The sequence below is a fragment of the Toxotes jaculatrix genome, chromosome 4 (assembly GCF_017976425.1).
Source record: "Toxotes jaculatrix isolate fToxJac2 chromosome 4, fToxJac2.pri, whole genome shotgun sequence".
NCBI lineage: Eukaryota > Metazoa > Chordata > Actinopteri > Toxotidae > Toxotes > Toxotes jaculatrix.
The window spans coordinates 22967931-22981566 of NC_054397.1; the positions used below are offsets into that span (position 1 = coordinate 22967931).

General features: G+C 40.4%; 1 protein-coding gene across 1 annotated transcript in view; it reads right to left on the reverse strand.

Annotated features, from left to right (window-relative positions):
* The window catches only part of dnah6 (dynein, axonemal, heavy chain 6), a 46272-nt gene extending 32902 nt beyond the window's left edge, over positions 1–13370 (reverse strand). The window contains 31 exon segments of the mRNA XM_041035640.1: positions 1271–1432; positions 1645–1800; positions 1916–2041; positions 2175–2285; positions 2630–2794; positions 3654–3882; positions 4190–4286; positions 4417–4597; positions 4936–5055; positions 5176–5268; positions 6318–6368; positions 6575–6730; positions 6914–7057; positions 7137–7250; positions 7380–7508; positions 7675–7926; positions 8143–8295; positions 8520–8671; positions 9627–9747; positions 9844–9933; positions 10093–10200; positions 10307–10399; positions 10546–10732; positions 11036–11088; positions 11212–11322; positions 11426–11560; positions 11668–12009; positions 12401–12606; positions 12702–12818; positions 12943–13033; positions 13365–13370. Coding sequence (XP_040891574.1) covers positions 1271–1432; positions 1645–1800; positions 1916–2041; positions 2175–2285; positions 2630–2794; positions 3654–3882; positions 4190–4286; positions 4417–4597; positions 4936–5055; positions 5176–5268; positions 6318–6368; positions 6575–6730; positions 6914–7057; positions 7137–7250; positions 7380–7508; positions 7675–7926; positions 8143–8295; positions 8520–8671; positions 9627–9747; positions 9844–9933; positions 10093–10200; positions 10307–10399; positions 10546–10732; positions 11036–11088; positions 11212–11322; positions 11426–11560; positions 11668–12009; positions 12401–12606; positions 12702–12818; positions 12943–13033; positions 13365–13370 — 4251 coding nt within the window.
* Between the last annotated feature and the right edge of the window lie 266 nt (positions 13371–13636).

The window sequence follows — 13636 nt, forward strand, 5'->3', positions numbered from 1 at the left end:
ACAGTGACAGTAACTGTAAGCCCAATAATAATTAGTTAAATAAAGAGATTGCCTTTTGCTTTAAGTGTTAAGCTCTTTGAGCCTAAGGAATGATAGTGAGCACACCGTGTTGCAGGAGGAAGGTGGTATCAGTAAAATACACGCATTACTTAGTGTTACCTGCAGCACTTCTATGGGTTACATAAAAAGAACTGTTCAAAGGTATTTATATCTCATTGACAGTGGCATTACATGTTACAGTTAAATGTTGCTAAGCAGACAATGGAGCCAGATCTGAACAAAGCATAAACACATAAAACCAGAGAGGACTGTGATGCTAGTCCGGTTAAATCAAAGCCCTATCCAAGTCTAATACACTTCAGGTGTCTTCTGGCAATAACTAACTACAGCAGACAGTCGAGAGAAGAGAAGTCAGTATGTGCTTTTAGCTGTCCTGACTACAACCTCGCTGCACTGCAAGCCACAGCACTGTTTAAAATTAAACTGAAATGCACAGTACGTCTCAAGGTCAAAAGCTCACTCTGAAGTTTGGGGGTTATAAAATACATCTATATTCTCGTGTATAATTGCAATTTATTACTTATGGATAAAATATATGCATTTTGTGTATTTGTCAGCTGATCATAATCAATAATAAGCGAATGATGTACACAAACAGAAACGATGAATAACTCAGATGTAACAAAAAGCTGTCAGTGGATTCAGGAGTGATAGCCGGAATAAATCCTGTGTTGTGAATTTTGAATTTCAATTTGTTTAGCTCAGGCTCATAGATAGGGCCTTGCATTTAACCGTTAATACAATAAATACACACAAGTAACACATTTTAGGTCTTTATCAGCCAAACATGGTACCTGACATCAGACAGTTGCATTCCCAACATATATCATTGACTTAGGTGTCTCAAATTATGGGGCACGTAACAGAAAAATGACCCAAAGAACATAGAGGAGAGGATCAAATCTGGATTAAGGTAATGCTTTAGCATCACCCAACTAAGGCTCTGTATAGTGTGGCAGTGCTTTAACTGGTACAGGACAGACGTCTTGACTGCTTTTGCAATAGTGCCATCTAAAGGAATCATGTAGCAGGTACAGTCAGGGTGAGACATGGAGCCTTCCACAGCAATTTCAAATAGCAAACACATGCGGTGGAAGAACATGTAGATGATGGAACAAATTATTAAGTACTGAGTGGGAAAATAAGCAAATAAAAGAAAAAGAGTGTAATAAAGGAGCACGTTATAAATGAACAGTTTGTCATGGCTGACCTTATAGTCAAGTCCATCAGAGCAGTTGAAGACCACACACTGTATGGCCAGGGCCTTGGCCAGGTCCTTGGTGGTCTCTGTTTTGCCTGTCCCTGCCGGCCCAGCTGGCGCACCTCCCAGGTCCAACTGGAGAGCCCCCATCAGACACAGGTAGCAACGGTCCTGAACATTAGAGCAGGGTGAGCAATACAGGTGTGACTGTTTGAAGACAACTGAAAACTTGCACTATGGGATAAATCTGTGGCTTTATACACATTCTAAATGAAGTAGCAGAGTGTTTATGGACATCTGCTGTAGTATAAGTTGGTCTAACTGATGATAAAATTTGCACTTCCAGTTTTCCTGCATAGCTTTATTGTTATATTTTGTGTTACCGTGAGTGGTGTGATGACCAGCCGTGGACAGGCTCCCAGGTATTCATAGCCATAAATGTAAGTGGACAGAGCCATTGTGGCCATACAGTTGTCCAGGTCCAAGTCCCAGTAGTATCGCAGCTGTCTCTGCCATTCAAAGTTAGACCTGGTGTCCACCTGAAAAAGAAACCTAAAGTTACTTTAAGATGCTGAGCTATGCAGATAATGATGTAAGCTGCTTGATGATGTTTGCGCACATTTGCACGACTGCACGAACACTGCACTACTGTACCTTCTGCCGGACCAGATCTGTGACAATGTCTCTGGCATGGACATCGATGGTGATGAGGGCAGTGATGATGTTACGATGTAAAGTAGGGAGCTGTCCTCGTACCAGTGCTGCCAAGGCATTCAGCCTCTGGAATACACACAACCCGAGAAAGTTGAAAATACCTGGGCATCTACAAAGTGTAGATTTTTTTTTTTTTTAATCTCATTTTTAACCAGATAGTGAGGACAAAATCATACAGTAAAGAAAAAAAGAGGATTACATCAAAGTTGGTGCGTTCAAATTCCTGCAGGGCAGCAAAGTGGTCATGATCTCCCTCCAGGCAGGCATCCATGTCCTTGCACCACATCATCTGTGAGATGGTCAACACCACCTGGTGGACACACACACAAACTGATGTCAAATGCCTTTATTTAAAAAAAAAAAAGAAAAAAAAAATCTTGTGCACAAAGCGTCATCTGAAATGATAAAAAAAAAAACAGTCTCAAAATCTATCCCAGCTTTAGATAATGGCAATAATTCTTTAGGTTGAGGTTACCATTTCTAAGTGAACAATCATAGAATCATTACAATATTTCTTAATATTAGAAAATAATATAAAAGTGTAATTTATTTTAACTCTATGTAACAATGTCTTGACATTTACTACTAACTACTATACACCTGTTTCTCAACAAGCTTGAAAAGCACCACTCATTTGCTTGTGTGTGTGTGTACCTGCGATGGATGTCCAGCCACCACCCATTCCTCCCTAGACTTCATCTGGTAGTCTGCAATGGCGGCCTTGCTGAGGCGTCGCAGGGAGGAGAACATAGCCTCCTCCACCTTGCAAAGCCAGTCTTCCACATTTCCTTGTGCCTTCAGACCTTTAGTCAAACCCACCTACACATGCACGCAGAAGGACAAGATCAGTTACAGTTAAGGGCATTTTTACAGCTGTTCTGTCTTTTTTGTTAAGTGTTCAATGTGAATCAGTTTTCACAGCCTTTATTTGCCCTTTGTGATCAAAGGACTGAAAAAGTGCTTACCAATGACTTGTGGCCATAACTGACAGGCCCTGTGTCTGATACAGTGGTGACTCAGCAATCAGTTCAAGCAAAATTACCTGTATGCTCAAAAATGTTTCATCATCCTTGTTGCAGAATTCAAGATGTCAAACACAATTATGTGACAATGTGGTTGGTTGTGCTGTGGCTCTAATTTACAACTGAGGAGGGACTAGTCTTCAGCTGGGAACAAAGAAACCTAAACCCAGAGCACAGGCAGCTAGCAGCCACAGGATGGTGGAAGACAAGCCCCATAAATCCTCCAGCAGTCGACTGGAATTAGCTGCTATACAAGTTTCCTGTGTTTGTGACAAATCAAATACTCTTAACAAATGTCCAATTTTTATGAAAAAGAAATAACAAAGAAAAAATAGCTAATTTTTTTAATCAGTGCAAATCAGAATTTGGCATGTCCACTTTTTGCTTAATTTCTGCTTGTCTAAGTTTTTGCATAATTTGAGAATCTATTTTAGCACTCTTTTAGGGATGTTAAATAGGAGGAAAGCGATGTTAACTCAAGATGGCTGACAAGGTTAACTATTGTTATAGTTTGTACTGTGAGGAAGGTAGTGCAGGAGTGTATTTTTCTCTCTCTCTTTCACTCTCTTTCATTCTCAGCAAGGGGAACAACAGGGGGAATAAAACACAATCAGAGAGCATGACGACCAAAATTGTTAAGGTTACTCAAACCTGACCTTCTCTCCCTCAGGAGAGACCATATACAGGATGTCTTTGCTATATATGGGCTCCTGTTCTCCAGCATCCAGCGCCGTTCCTGTATCACTGGAAGGCTGTTTAGGCACCAAAGCAAACTCTAGCCGGGTAATAGCATCAAAACACTTTCTAAGGTGGGGCTGCACAGCCTGGGGGTTTCTTGTCTGGGCCAAGATCTTTAACAGCTCATCATTGGATAAGAAGTAGAACCTGCAGCGGACAGATAAAGGATAGATATCAGAGTAGCCAACACTACACATCAGCCACAGTGTTTATCTCATAGTGCTGACTGGGAAGAGATGTTTACAGTAACAACTGGTAACCTGTGAAGGGGAAACATGCAAAGCAACATACTATGTATACTCTAACATTTCTAATTTGGTTTGTGCACAGGAGTAACTACTACCAAGAAAGGAAGTAAAAATAAAACAAAAAGTGAAGAATGATGAAAAGAGAAGATTAAATATGATGAAAATGTCAGCTTTTCTAATTTGTAACAAACAAAGCATGTGTGTACCTGGGGAAAATGACTCTCTTGGACTCGAGGTAGGCTTCCAGACACTTCTGTATCTCATCCAGAAGAGCATTGTTGTGCTGAAAAGTCTCCAACAGATCTGGATAGGATAAGATGACAAGTGTTTTTGATGTATGACAATGCGGTTACCTAAGCGAGTGCATTTGTGATTGTGTGTATTCATCTGCCTATCTCCACATACGCAGATCCCATTCTGTAAGATCACCTACCAGGCAGTGTGGCTGCTTTAAGAGCATTGGGCATCTTATTGACCCTTGCCATGATCTCCTTCCAGGACTTGTCCACCTTAAGAAACATCTTAGACTCTGAAGGCAGCTGTCTCTTGATGTCTGGAGCTAAGAAAATACTCTCTAGGTAAAGCCAGTTCCTTTGGCATGTAAGCCACTCATCCTGTAACAGAAAGGTGAAAAGGAGCAGAGCTTCAGTAGGGATAATAGGGAGAATTAAAGAGGTGGAGGAAATTAATAATATAAATAAATTGCAGTCTTAAATGTGATACCGTATGCCTGACTGAAATATAGAACTCTACACTAACACTAACAAAGCATAATTTCTCTTGCAGCCAGTAGGGAGAGCTACTGTGTTACGTTTGAGACCAAATCCAAAGTCAAAATCTGCATTTAGCCAAGGCAGACTTTAATATCTAGAGAACAATCATCTGCAGCCAAATGACAGATCATTCTGTGCAATAGTCTCTATATGGTATTTTATATATTCTAAGCCTTTACCAGTGTTTGGTTGAAGAGGGTCAGCTGTTTCAGCAGTTTGTCCACCCTGAGCTTGATGGGCGCTACATAGCGAGAAGATGCCACTGTGCCCACATTAATAATACTGTCATCCAGGAGTACCTACACAGCAAACAAACACGGAAACACACAAATTAGAGCACACACAATTAGACGTACTGAAAGACTATGAAAGTGTTAGAAAAGACTGTGTATGAGAGTATATACACTGCATGTTACAACCTGGATATCATCTGTGCCTCCCAGGATGAACACTTCTTTGGAGTCACCATGAGACAGAACAGTGAACTCTGTGGTCTTCCACATGTCCTCCACCTGCATGGCTCATTGAGAGGACAGAGGTTTAATAACATGACATGAAATTCAACACTGGACACACAGTGACACAGGACTTAACTCATGGCTAAGGTGGATGTGGCACCAGGGAAAAGTCTGGAGTCCAGACACAACTGTACCCTGCACACATACTGCTGCTGTCTCAGTGTGGCTTCAGTTATCCAGCCTGAGGTCTGAATACCAATGTGCACTGTTTTCACATTAACTTCCCATCACACACACTTAACTCTAGTACAACTTTACTCATCACTCAGGTTTATGTATATTTAAATGTATTTACCGCACTACAAAGTTACTTTTCAATGCAAATGTGAGTATTACTTTGCCAGAAAAACCAAACTGCATATTATGGGCTCACATTAGGGCCAACGGGATTTAGAGCTTGTAAAGTGATGTCCATAAATAACTTCAAAATTTGTAGTTGTAAATCAACCTTGGTAGAAAAGATCAGTGGTGAAGTATTTCCTTTTGTGAATGTGTGTGTCCAGATACAGAGCGGAACTGTGTATAAAACTAAAAGTTCCCACAGTGTGTGTGACGATGAAGTTACAAGTACATATTTTGACACTGTCTTCACACCTGAATCTGACTGAATAAGAGTCAGAGGGCAGGTGGTTCTGTTATCTGAAAGATGTAGTAGATGTTCAAGCTGCATAATGTGACCCAGGTTGGTTTGCAGACATACACAGCACATTAAATGTTTACCATATTTTCTGCAACGTCTGGGTTGCAGAAGCTCTGCCATGAAGACATTTTTATAGGTTCAAAACTTTAAATGTACAACTACAAACTTGGGAATTATTTGTAAACATCATTTTACAAGTTCAAAATTTTTCGATTTTGATCGAATTAGCTCCATTTTTCCCTGACAGATATGAGAGAAGTGGCAGTCTCCTCATCAAACTCTTGGTATGAAAGCAAAGATGAGTGTTTCCCAAAATGTCAAACTGTTCTATTAAAAACAAAACATACATTCATCTATCCTTGGCAAACTGCCTGTTATACATATTCATAGGTGGTCTACGCACCTTCGTAATAATGGTCTCCACTGATGCCTCTCCTGAAGCCTGTCCTGACACCTAAAAGTCAAGGGTTATGTTAGTCCTGTTTATCCAGGTCACACGTAAAGAATATTAAATATAACCAGCTTGTGTATTTGTCTTCACTTCTGTACTTCTATGCTTGACCTCATTCTGAGGCCAAAACACAAAAAAAGGATTAGTTTAGTGCAAGGTAATAGGCTGGATTAAGTCCGTGACATATTGTATCTCCATTTATATGCTACCTCTTGTATCTCCACGCCATAGGAGAATACGTTGAGCTCCTCCAAAACAGCCACAGTGAGCTCCTTGACGTTTAGGGAGGCCCCCACAATTGACTCCAGGGTCTTCCAATGTTCTGGCTTCATACACGGGTTACGGAGATCAGTGATCACAGGCAGCTGAGGGAAAACCCATGAATGCCATCAATTAGATAGAGTCACAAAGCAGTCATCTAGGACAGGCCGGCTTCATCACTAGTATTTGCTTACAGTCCATTATTTGTGATAACATGAATTTTGTTATTTATGCCACAAACAGCACACATTAATGTCAGTCACTACAAAACACTTTCTCCTACCCACCCTCTGCTTCATGACTTCCACCTTATCCTTCAGACATGGCACCACATTATTACGTGCCAGACTCTTCTCCAGCTGGTTGACGCATTTGCTGTATTTGGTCACCTGTGAATTGAACTGCTCCATGTCCAGATGCTCAAGTGTGCTCTGGAGAAGAGAGGATGAGCTGCTTACATGTGTCTGTATATTTTACTGTGTGTTATTTTCATGTTAACGTGCACCTCACCTGCCGCCACCCATCCTGGAGAGAGTCCCATTCCTCTAGAGAGTCCCACAGCAGCTGTTTCAGCTTAAATTCTGCAGTTAACTCCTCCAGTGCATCAAACTTGGTCACCTCCACCTTTATGTAGAGAGGGGAAACTAGTTTGGATTGGGCTGGATTTTCCTACACAAAATGATTTTGTAACTTGCTGTGTTTTATGAGACAATACTTTTGCAATTACATATAGACTCGAAAGAATTACAGAACCTTGAATTTCTTCTGGTAGGAAGTGTAGGTGGAAGCCTGGGCCTGCATCTCATCTATAGAAATCTGGATTTCCCCCAGCAGCAGTCGCACTTGGGAGGAATCTGCATTGATGTCTAAGATGTGTGGATCCTCCACATGAAAAACCATGAGGCAAACAAGTAAAAATGGGGCAAAGACATAGGTATAGACACAACTTGAATAATAAGGCTCAGCATAGAAAATACAAGAGAGTCCCAAACTATGCAAACTATGCATTCTTAGGATGGTAAATAGTCAATAAAGGTTTCCCATGTACCTGTGACTTAAGCTTGATTTTCATGACCTCGCGGTTCAGTTCCTTTATGTCCTTGTGTAGGGAAGAGCAAAGCTTGTCCATGCTGGAGTCCCTCTCTGTCACTGCCTCATCAATGATGCTGTTCAGTGAATTAATGGAGGGTTGCAAAGTGGCAAATGCAACCAGATCCTCAGGTGGTGTGGGAATTGAGTACATGTTAATCAGATTGTACATCTGACACACTGTCTCCTGCTCCTCCTTTAGTTCCGTAAACTGGTAGGTGGGACAAAAGGAAAGGGGAAAAGTAGTGTATGAAGGACAGAGTCAATCAGAAAAAGGTAGAGAGTACAGGAGGTGGGAATGGGGACAGAAGACAAGAGGCTGGGCTGATGACTATATACTGCTAAAATAACTTTGTTTTCTTGGTTTTGTTAAAAACACCTGTGATTGCTAAAGAAACTGCTATCAACAATGAAATTTATGTCTTACCCTCTCCTGTATCTCATCCAGGAAGGTGAGTGAGTTGGCTAACTCAACTGTTGTAGAGGGACTGAACTCTAGTTTAAACTGGGCCTCACAAGCCTCAGCAATGATGGCATCTAGCTTCCTCTTAGCCAGCTTTGTGAGCATCTCGTTGATGACCTGGAGAGGAGATTCAGAGTAACACGATGATTCCTACGTGCCTTTAACATTTTTGCATTTTGTCATTTCAGTGAGGTTTAATTAACACAGAAAGGCCTTACTGCCCTTTTGTTTGAATCACGTGTTCATCATAGTCGAAAACTGTAAACTTAATGTAAGTTTCAATAGAATATGGCTATATGTCTCTGTGTGCAGCATATGTGTGCACATGTGCTAGTCCTCACCTCCAGACAGCGTAGAGGGGAAAACACAAGCTTCTCCTTGAGCTTTGTTTTGTCCACCAGCAGTAAACCAAGATGTCTCTTCTGTTGGATGGCTAAGGCGTCTTTATGCTCACTGTGGTATAACTCCAGTGCTTTTCCAAAGAAGGACAAATCTGTGATATGAAATCAACAGTCATGCTTATTGTTTGTCTTTCAGGTTTTTTTTTTGTGACTGGATGTTTTCAAGATAGACTGGTATGGAAGTATTTTGCTTGCCACAATTGCATAAGATAGAGGAAGAAAACACAAAAGAGTACAACATGAAGGTGCACTCACAGTCATACCCTGCCCTCCACATTATCTGCCATTATGCCTTTCCCTTCTTTGTTTCCCAGCTGCTCACAAATGCACTAATAACAGTTGTTAAATAATTATTTTGGTGAGGGTAAAGGACAGTGAATGGAAAATAAGTAAAGGATTCAAAATATTTTTCTATTACCAAAACCCTGTCATCAGTCGGCTCATATGATTCCATATAGATTAGTATATACACATACACCTATATTTTGATTTGAGATGTAAATAGTGGTCCCTCAAGTGAAGTGAATTTAACTGTGTTATAGTGATAAAGTAGAGTTTGATTTTCTCACTACTGCTTGTGAATGCAGACCAGGCTGTTCTCACATCTCAGATGTTGGAGCTTCCCACGAGTGTTCAATGCACCAACAAGGAAATGTTTCTAAGAAAGGCTGCTGTCAACTGCATTACAATGTAATAATGCAACTTTATCACACTTCTGACAAAAAGAACGTTTTCCTGCTGATTTTAAAATTGAAAAAAAAAAAAATCTACAAACATGAAAACAAAAATTTCCTGTTTGGACTGGTGTTTCAACAAAGGCACAGACCTGATTTAACCTTTTATGTTTTTGTTCACAACTTGTCAAGAGTTTTTAAGTGTCCCAAATGTGCTTCCAAAACCAGTACATCTGGTATTGGAGGTGACAAAGGCATCTTTCATGTCAAAAACAAAGAAAAACGCAGCACTATTCAAACTGAACTCTGTTTTGTGTTGTGAGTGGGAGATGTGCTACAAAAATAATGTCTGTGCTGATGTTCAACACATCACCATGATCCTGTTGCCTCATCACATCCAGATCCAGACTCTCATTCTCCTTATAGAAAAGTCGAAAACGCTCAAACGTCTGTGAGTACTCTTTTGCTGCATCAAAAGCAAACCGCAGCGATTCCTGAGGGGACAAACAAAACAGGTCCATACAAATACAGTACTGTATATGAAAAGTACAATCTCCAGAGACAGAAAACAAGGTAAAGTAAAAGCCAACCTTGACGTTTTGGATGATGCCTTGAAGGTGGCCATCAGTCTCCATGACAGATTCCAAACTGGGGCCATCTTCATATTCATTTTCCAGTATCTGAAAGTTCACAAACACACATAAAAAGAGACACAGAGACTATATCACAAATTAATCATCTCGTAGTAATTTAATATTTTTGACATACCAACAACATTAACATTTACAACAAGTAACCCTCAATATACACGTTGTTTTTTTTTACAGTTTTTTTGGTACCTCAGACTCTCCAAGCTGTATCACTGAATGAAAATCACAATCTGCCGTAAGCATATTAACTGACATCACTGTCTTCTCAAACTGCCCAATGACCTCTTCAATAGTCTCCTGTGAAATAAGAAATACAAAGATAATCACACTCTATTTAGCAGATACTGCAGAAATGAATTAAATGGGAAACACATAACAGTTAATAAGAATTTGGGAAACAAACCTGAAAGTTGTCCTCAGAGGGTCTGTAGGTCAAAGCATTTGTGTCCAGCATCAGCTCGGAGATGAACATAGGATGGACACGGGGAGCTGCTGACTCAACAGACTGATAAAGTCACACACACACACATATCAATCAAAACCAAACTAAATACAGGTCTTTGTCTGTTTAAATTGATGGTGCTTAACACATAATGTAATTGCAGTGGTTTCACTGGTGAAAATGCTGAAACAATGCCCTACCTTCCTATCCATCTTTTGATCAGCAGGGTCACTGACAGCCTCAGAGTGCTGGCTCCAGCTCTGAATGATGGCATGGCTGGGTGTTTGATGTACCTGCTCCTGAAGCACAGCCAGCAGTTTAGCCACCGCATTCACCACCAAGATGTGCAAGGTGCTGACGACCAAATAGTCAACAAGACGGATGAAGCTGGGTTGATGAGAGACAGATGGGTTGGACTGGTTTCATGTGATAGACTTGTCTGATTAATGACATTCTGACTTGTCATTGTAGTAGAAACACAAGTGTTATTAACAACATCAGCGACGGCTCTGTTCTATTTAAGTGCCCCCAGTCTGCCACATTAGCCAAGCAGAGTTCAGTCGTCATTAATTTCATTGTTTAAACCTGTTTTCCCACTATAACACGTCAAAATGTCTACATGCACAGATAGATAGACAGGACAGAGAGCAAACTGTCTAAAAGGGAGGCTAATTCAAGACAATTACCCACCAGACAAGACGGCTGGAGAGAAAAGTCTTGTTGATCTGCATAAGCATCTTCTTGTCGTTTTGATCATCTGTGTCAAACAGAGAGTACCATCAACCATTTAACACTATGGTCAACATTTGTACGTTGAAGTGTTCGTATACCGTGTATGTACGTTGAAGTGTTCGTATACCGTGTATGTTCGTATCTTCGTCATTACATCTGGACTGATGTTCCAACAAGTAGTTGCGACAGGCACAAACTGTCACCTCCTTTATCAGGTCTTGAAACTTCTCCAAGTCATTCAAAATCTGACAATATTTAAACAGTAAATAAATGAGGGCAATGAATTTATGAGGACACCCACAAAGACTTACAAAATGCACAAGTTTTTGTAGGAATGTACATTTGCACCTCTTGAAGTTGTTTGAACTGGGTGTCCTTGAACTCCTGCAGTGTGTAAGTGTGTTTTTTCTCCATGTGACACAAGCCTGTGTCTCTGATTTGGTAGCACATTTTCCGGATATCTATCAGTGCAGGACTTAGAGACTGTGGAACATTTGCACATGTTAATAACAACATCATATCCATACTAATGACATTAATTCCAAGCTGTAAACCTCAGAGTCACTTGTTTTACACACACAGTCACATACCTGACTGGCAATGAACAAATGGTTTCGGAGGGACTCCCTGGCCAAATGAATCTTCTTGGCACGTACTTTGGTGCGCCAGACATAGAAAGGTTTCCACTTTTTGAAGAGGGCAAAGAAGGGGATGCGGATGATCTTGCTGTAGCAGTTGTACTCCTCTTCCCAGCGCTCGAGGGTTACAAAATCAAGCTCATCTTCACGCACCGATACCACACCGTCAGGGCTGATCATCAAAAAGTCATCCTTACTGTACTCGTAAACTTGAAATTTGGGGGGAGAATCCAGATGTCCACCTCTCTTTATGGAAAAGGGCCGTTCGGGGAGACTAGGGGTTGATACCACATTCTGGGACAGTTGAGGAGTGCAGGAGTGGTTCAGACACACAAGCAAAGATGAATTTTCTTGTACAAGTAGCTCATTTTAAAGGAAATGAACAATAACTTTTTGGCTAAAAAAAGCTTTGTCAACCGTTTTCATGAAAAGCTTAATTTTCCCTAATACCGTTTTGATTAACACTATGTTTTGTCATCTGTTTCAGTCAGAAGAATATATAGCCTTGAAGTCTGATTGCCACATTTTTACTAATAGTCTTGGAATTTAGCATTTACTTCATCTTAGTTTTATGAATTAACTTCATAGCAAAAATACTTTTGAGGAACCTGTCCATCATGCACTATAGATGATTTTTTTTTTTTTTGGAATGCTTATTTTTTTCTCATACATATCTGTCACTGACCTTGGAAGTGGATTGTAGAGGAGGTAGGTGAACAGGCAATCGTTCACGGTGCCTCTGTGGCTGCTGTGTTTGATGAGGTGAAGGTGACTGAGTGTACCAGCCTGGAAAATACATCCGCTCACGGGCTTTTAAGTGGTTGAGACTCGGATGTTTCCGTTTCACACGTCTCTTCAGCACAGCCTGTATTAGGGGAAAGAAGTTGACATCTACAAAAGATTCAATTCTATATACTTTAATTACCTGAAGCTTGAGCCAAGTCTTATATACATTAATAGTATGGGAAGTACTAAATTCTACGTACAGTAGATGGTATTTCATTGTCTCAGTTTGCCAAGTCTTACCTGTGGGTCTTTAACATGGACAGGAGGTCTTGGTAGGATGGTGGAGCTCTGTAGTTCAGGGAGCTTGTGAAGCCGCTCTGGGATAGTATGACAAGTGGAATTTGACTTTACTACTTACATTTAATTAAAGAGTTGTGACATGACATACTTAGCCAACACATTTTCATAACATCTAAAAAGCCCTGTATCAGCTGGACCTACCTCTGGACTCATTTTCCCTGCTTTGGCCAGGGTGGCTCGGCAGAGAGGCCCTCGGAGATGCAGAGGCCATGGCATGTATCCTCACAGGCCACTACTGGGGTAGTGAAGGGACAGCAGGACAGAGGAGGGGTAGAAGGTACACTACCACTAATAATAATAATAATAATAATAATAATAATAATAATAATGAATATTATTACTATGATTATTATTATTATTATGATTACTGTGCTACAAGTGAAGTCACTGTCACAAAGACCAAGTAGCAAACTAAAGACAAACTGTATTATTTAGCAACGCAGATGACATTACCGGTAGCTAATGAAGCTTTGGCTCTATTTGTGACCCCATGACATTATTTATTTATTTATTTATCTATCTATCTATCTACACGCACAGAGTTTGCTGCAAACAACGCATACGAGCATTTCTGTGTTAACAACAATTGTGGACGAGATTAATTTTAGCTAGCTGAGTTTACCTACTTAACTAAACCGGGTAGCGTTAACGTAACTTCATGTTAAGCGGAACCCAACGGTAACTTTTCAACTTGTTTAATATCTGTGAACGTTGTCTTACTGAATAAGCATTATCTTCAAAAGGTATCCAAACATGCCTACCGTATTAAATATTCAGCTCCGAAATGTTTTTAGTATAGCTCCACAATATATTCTGTGTTGTAAGGTAGAGTTGA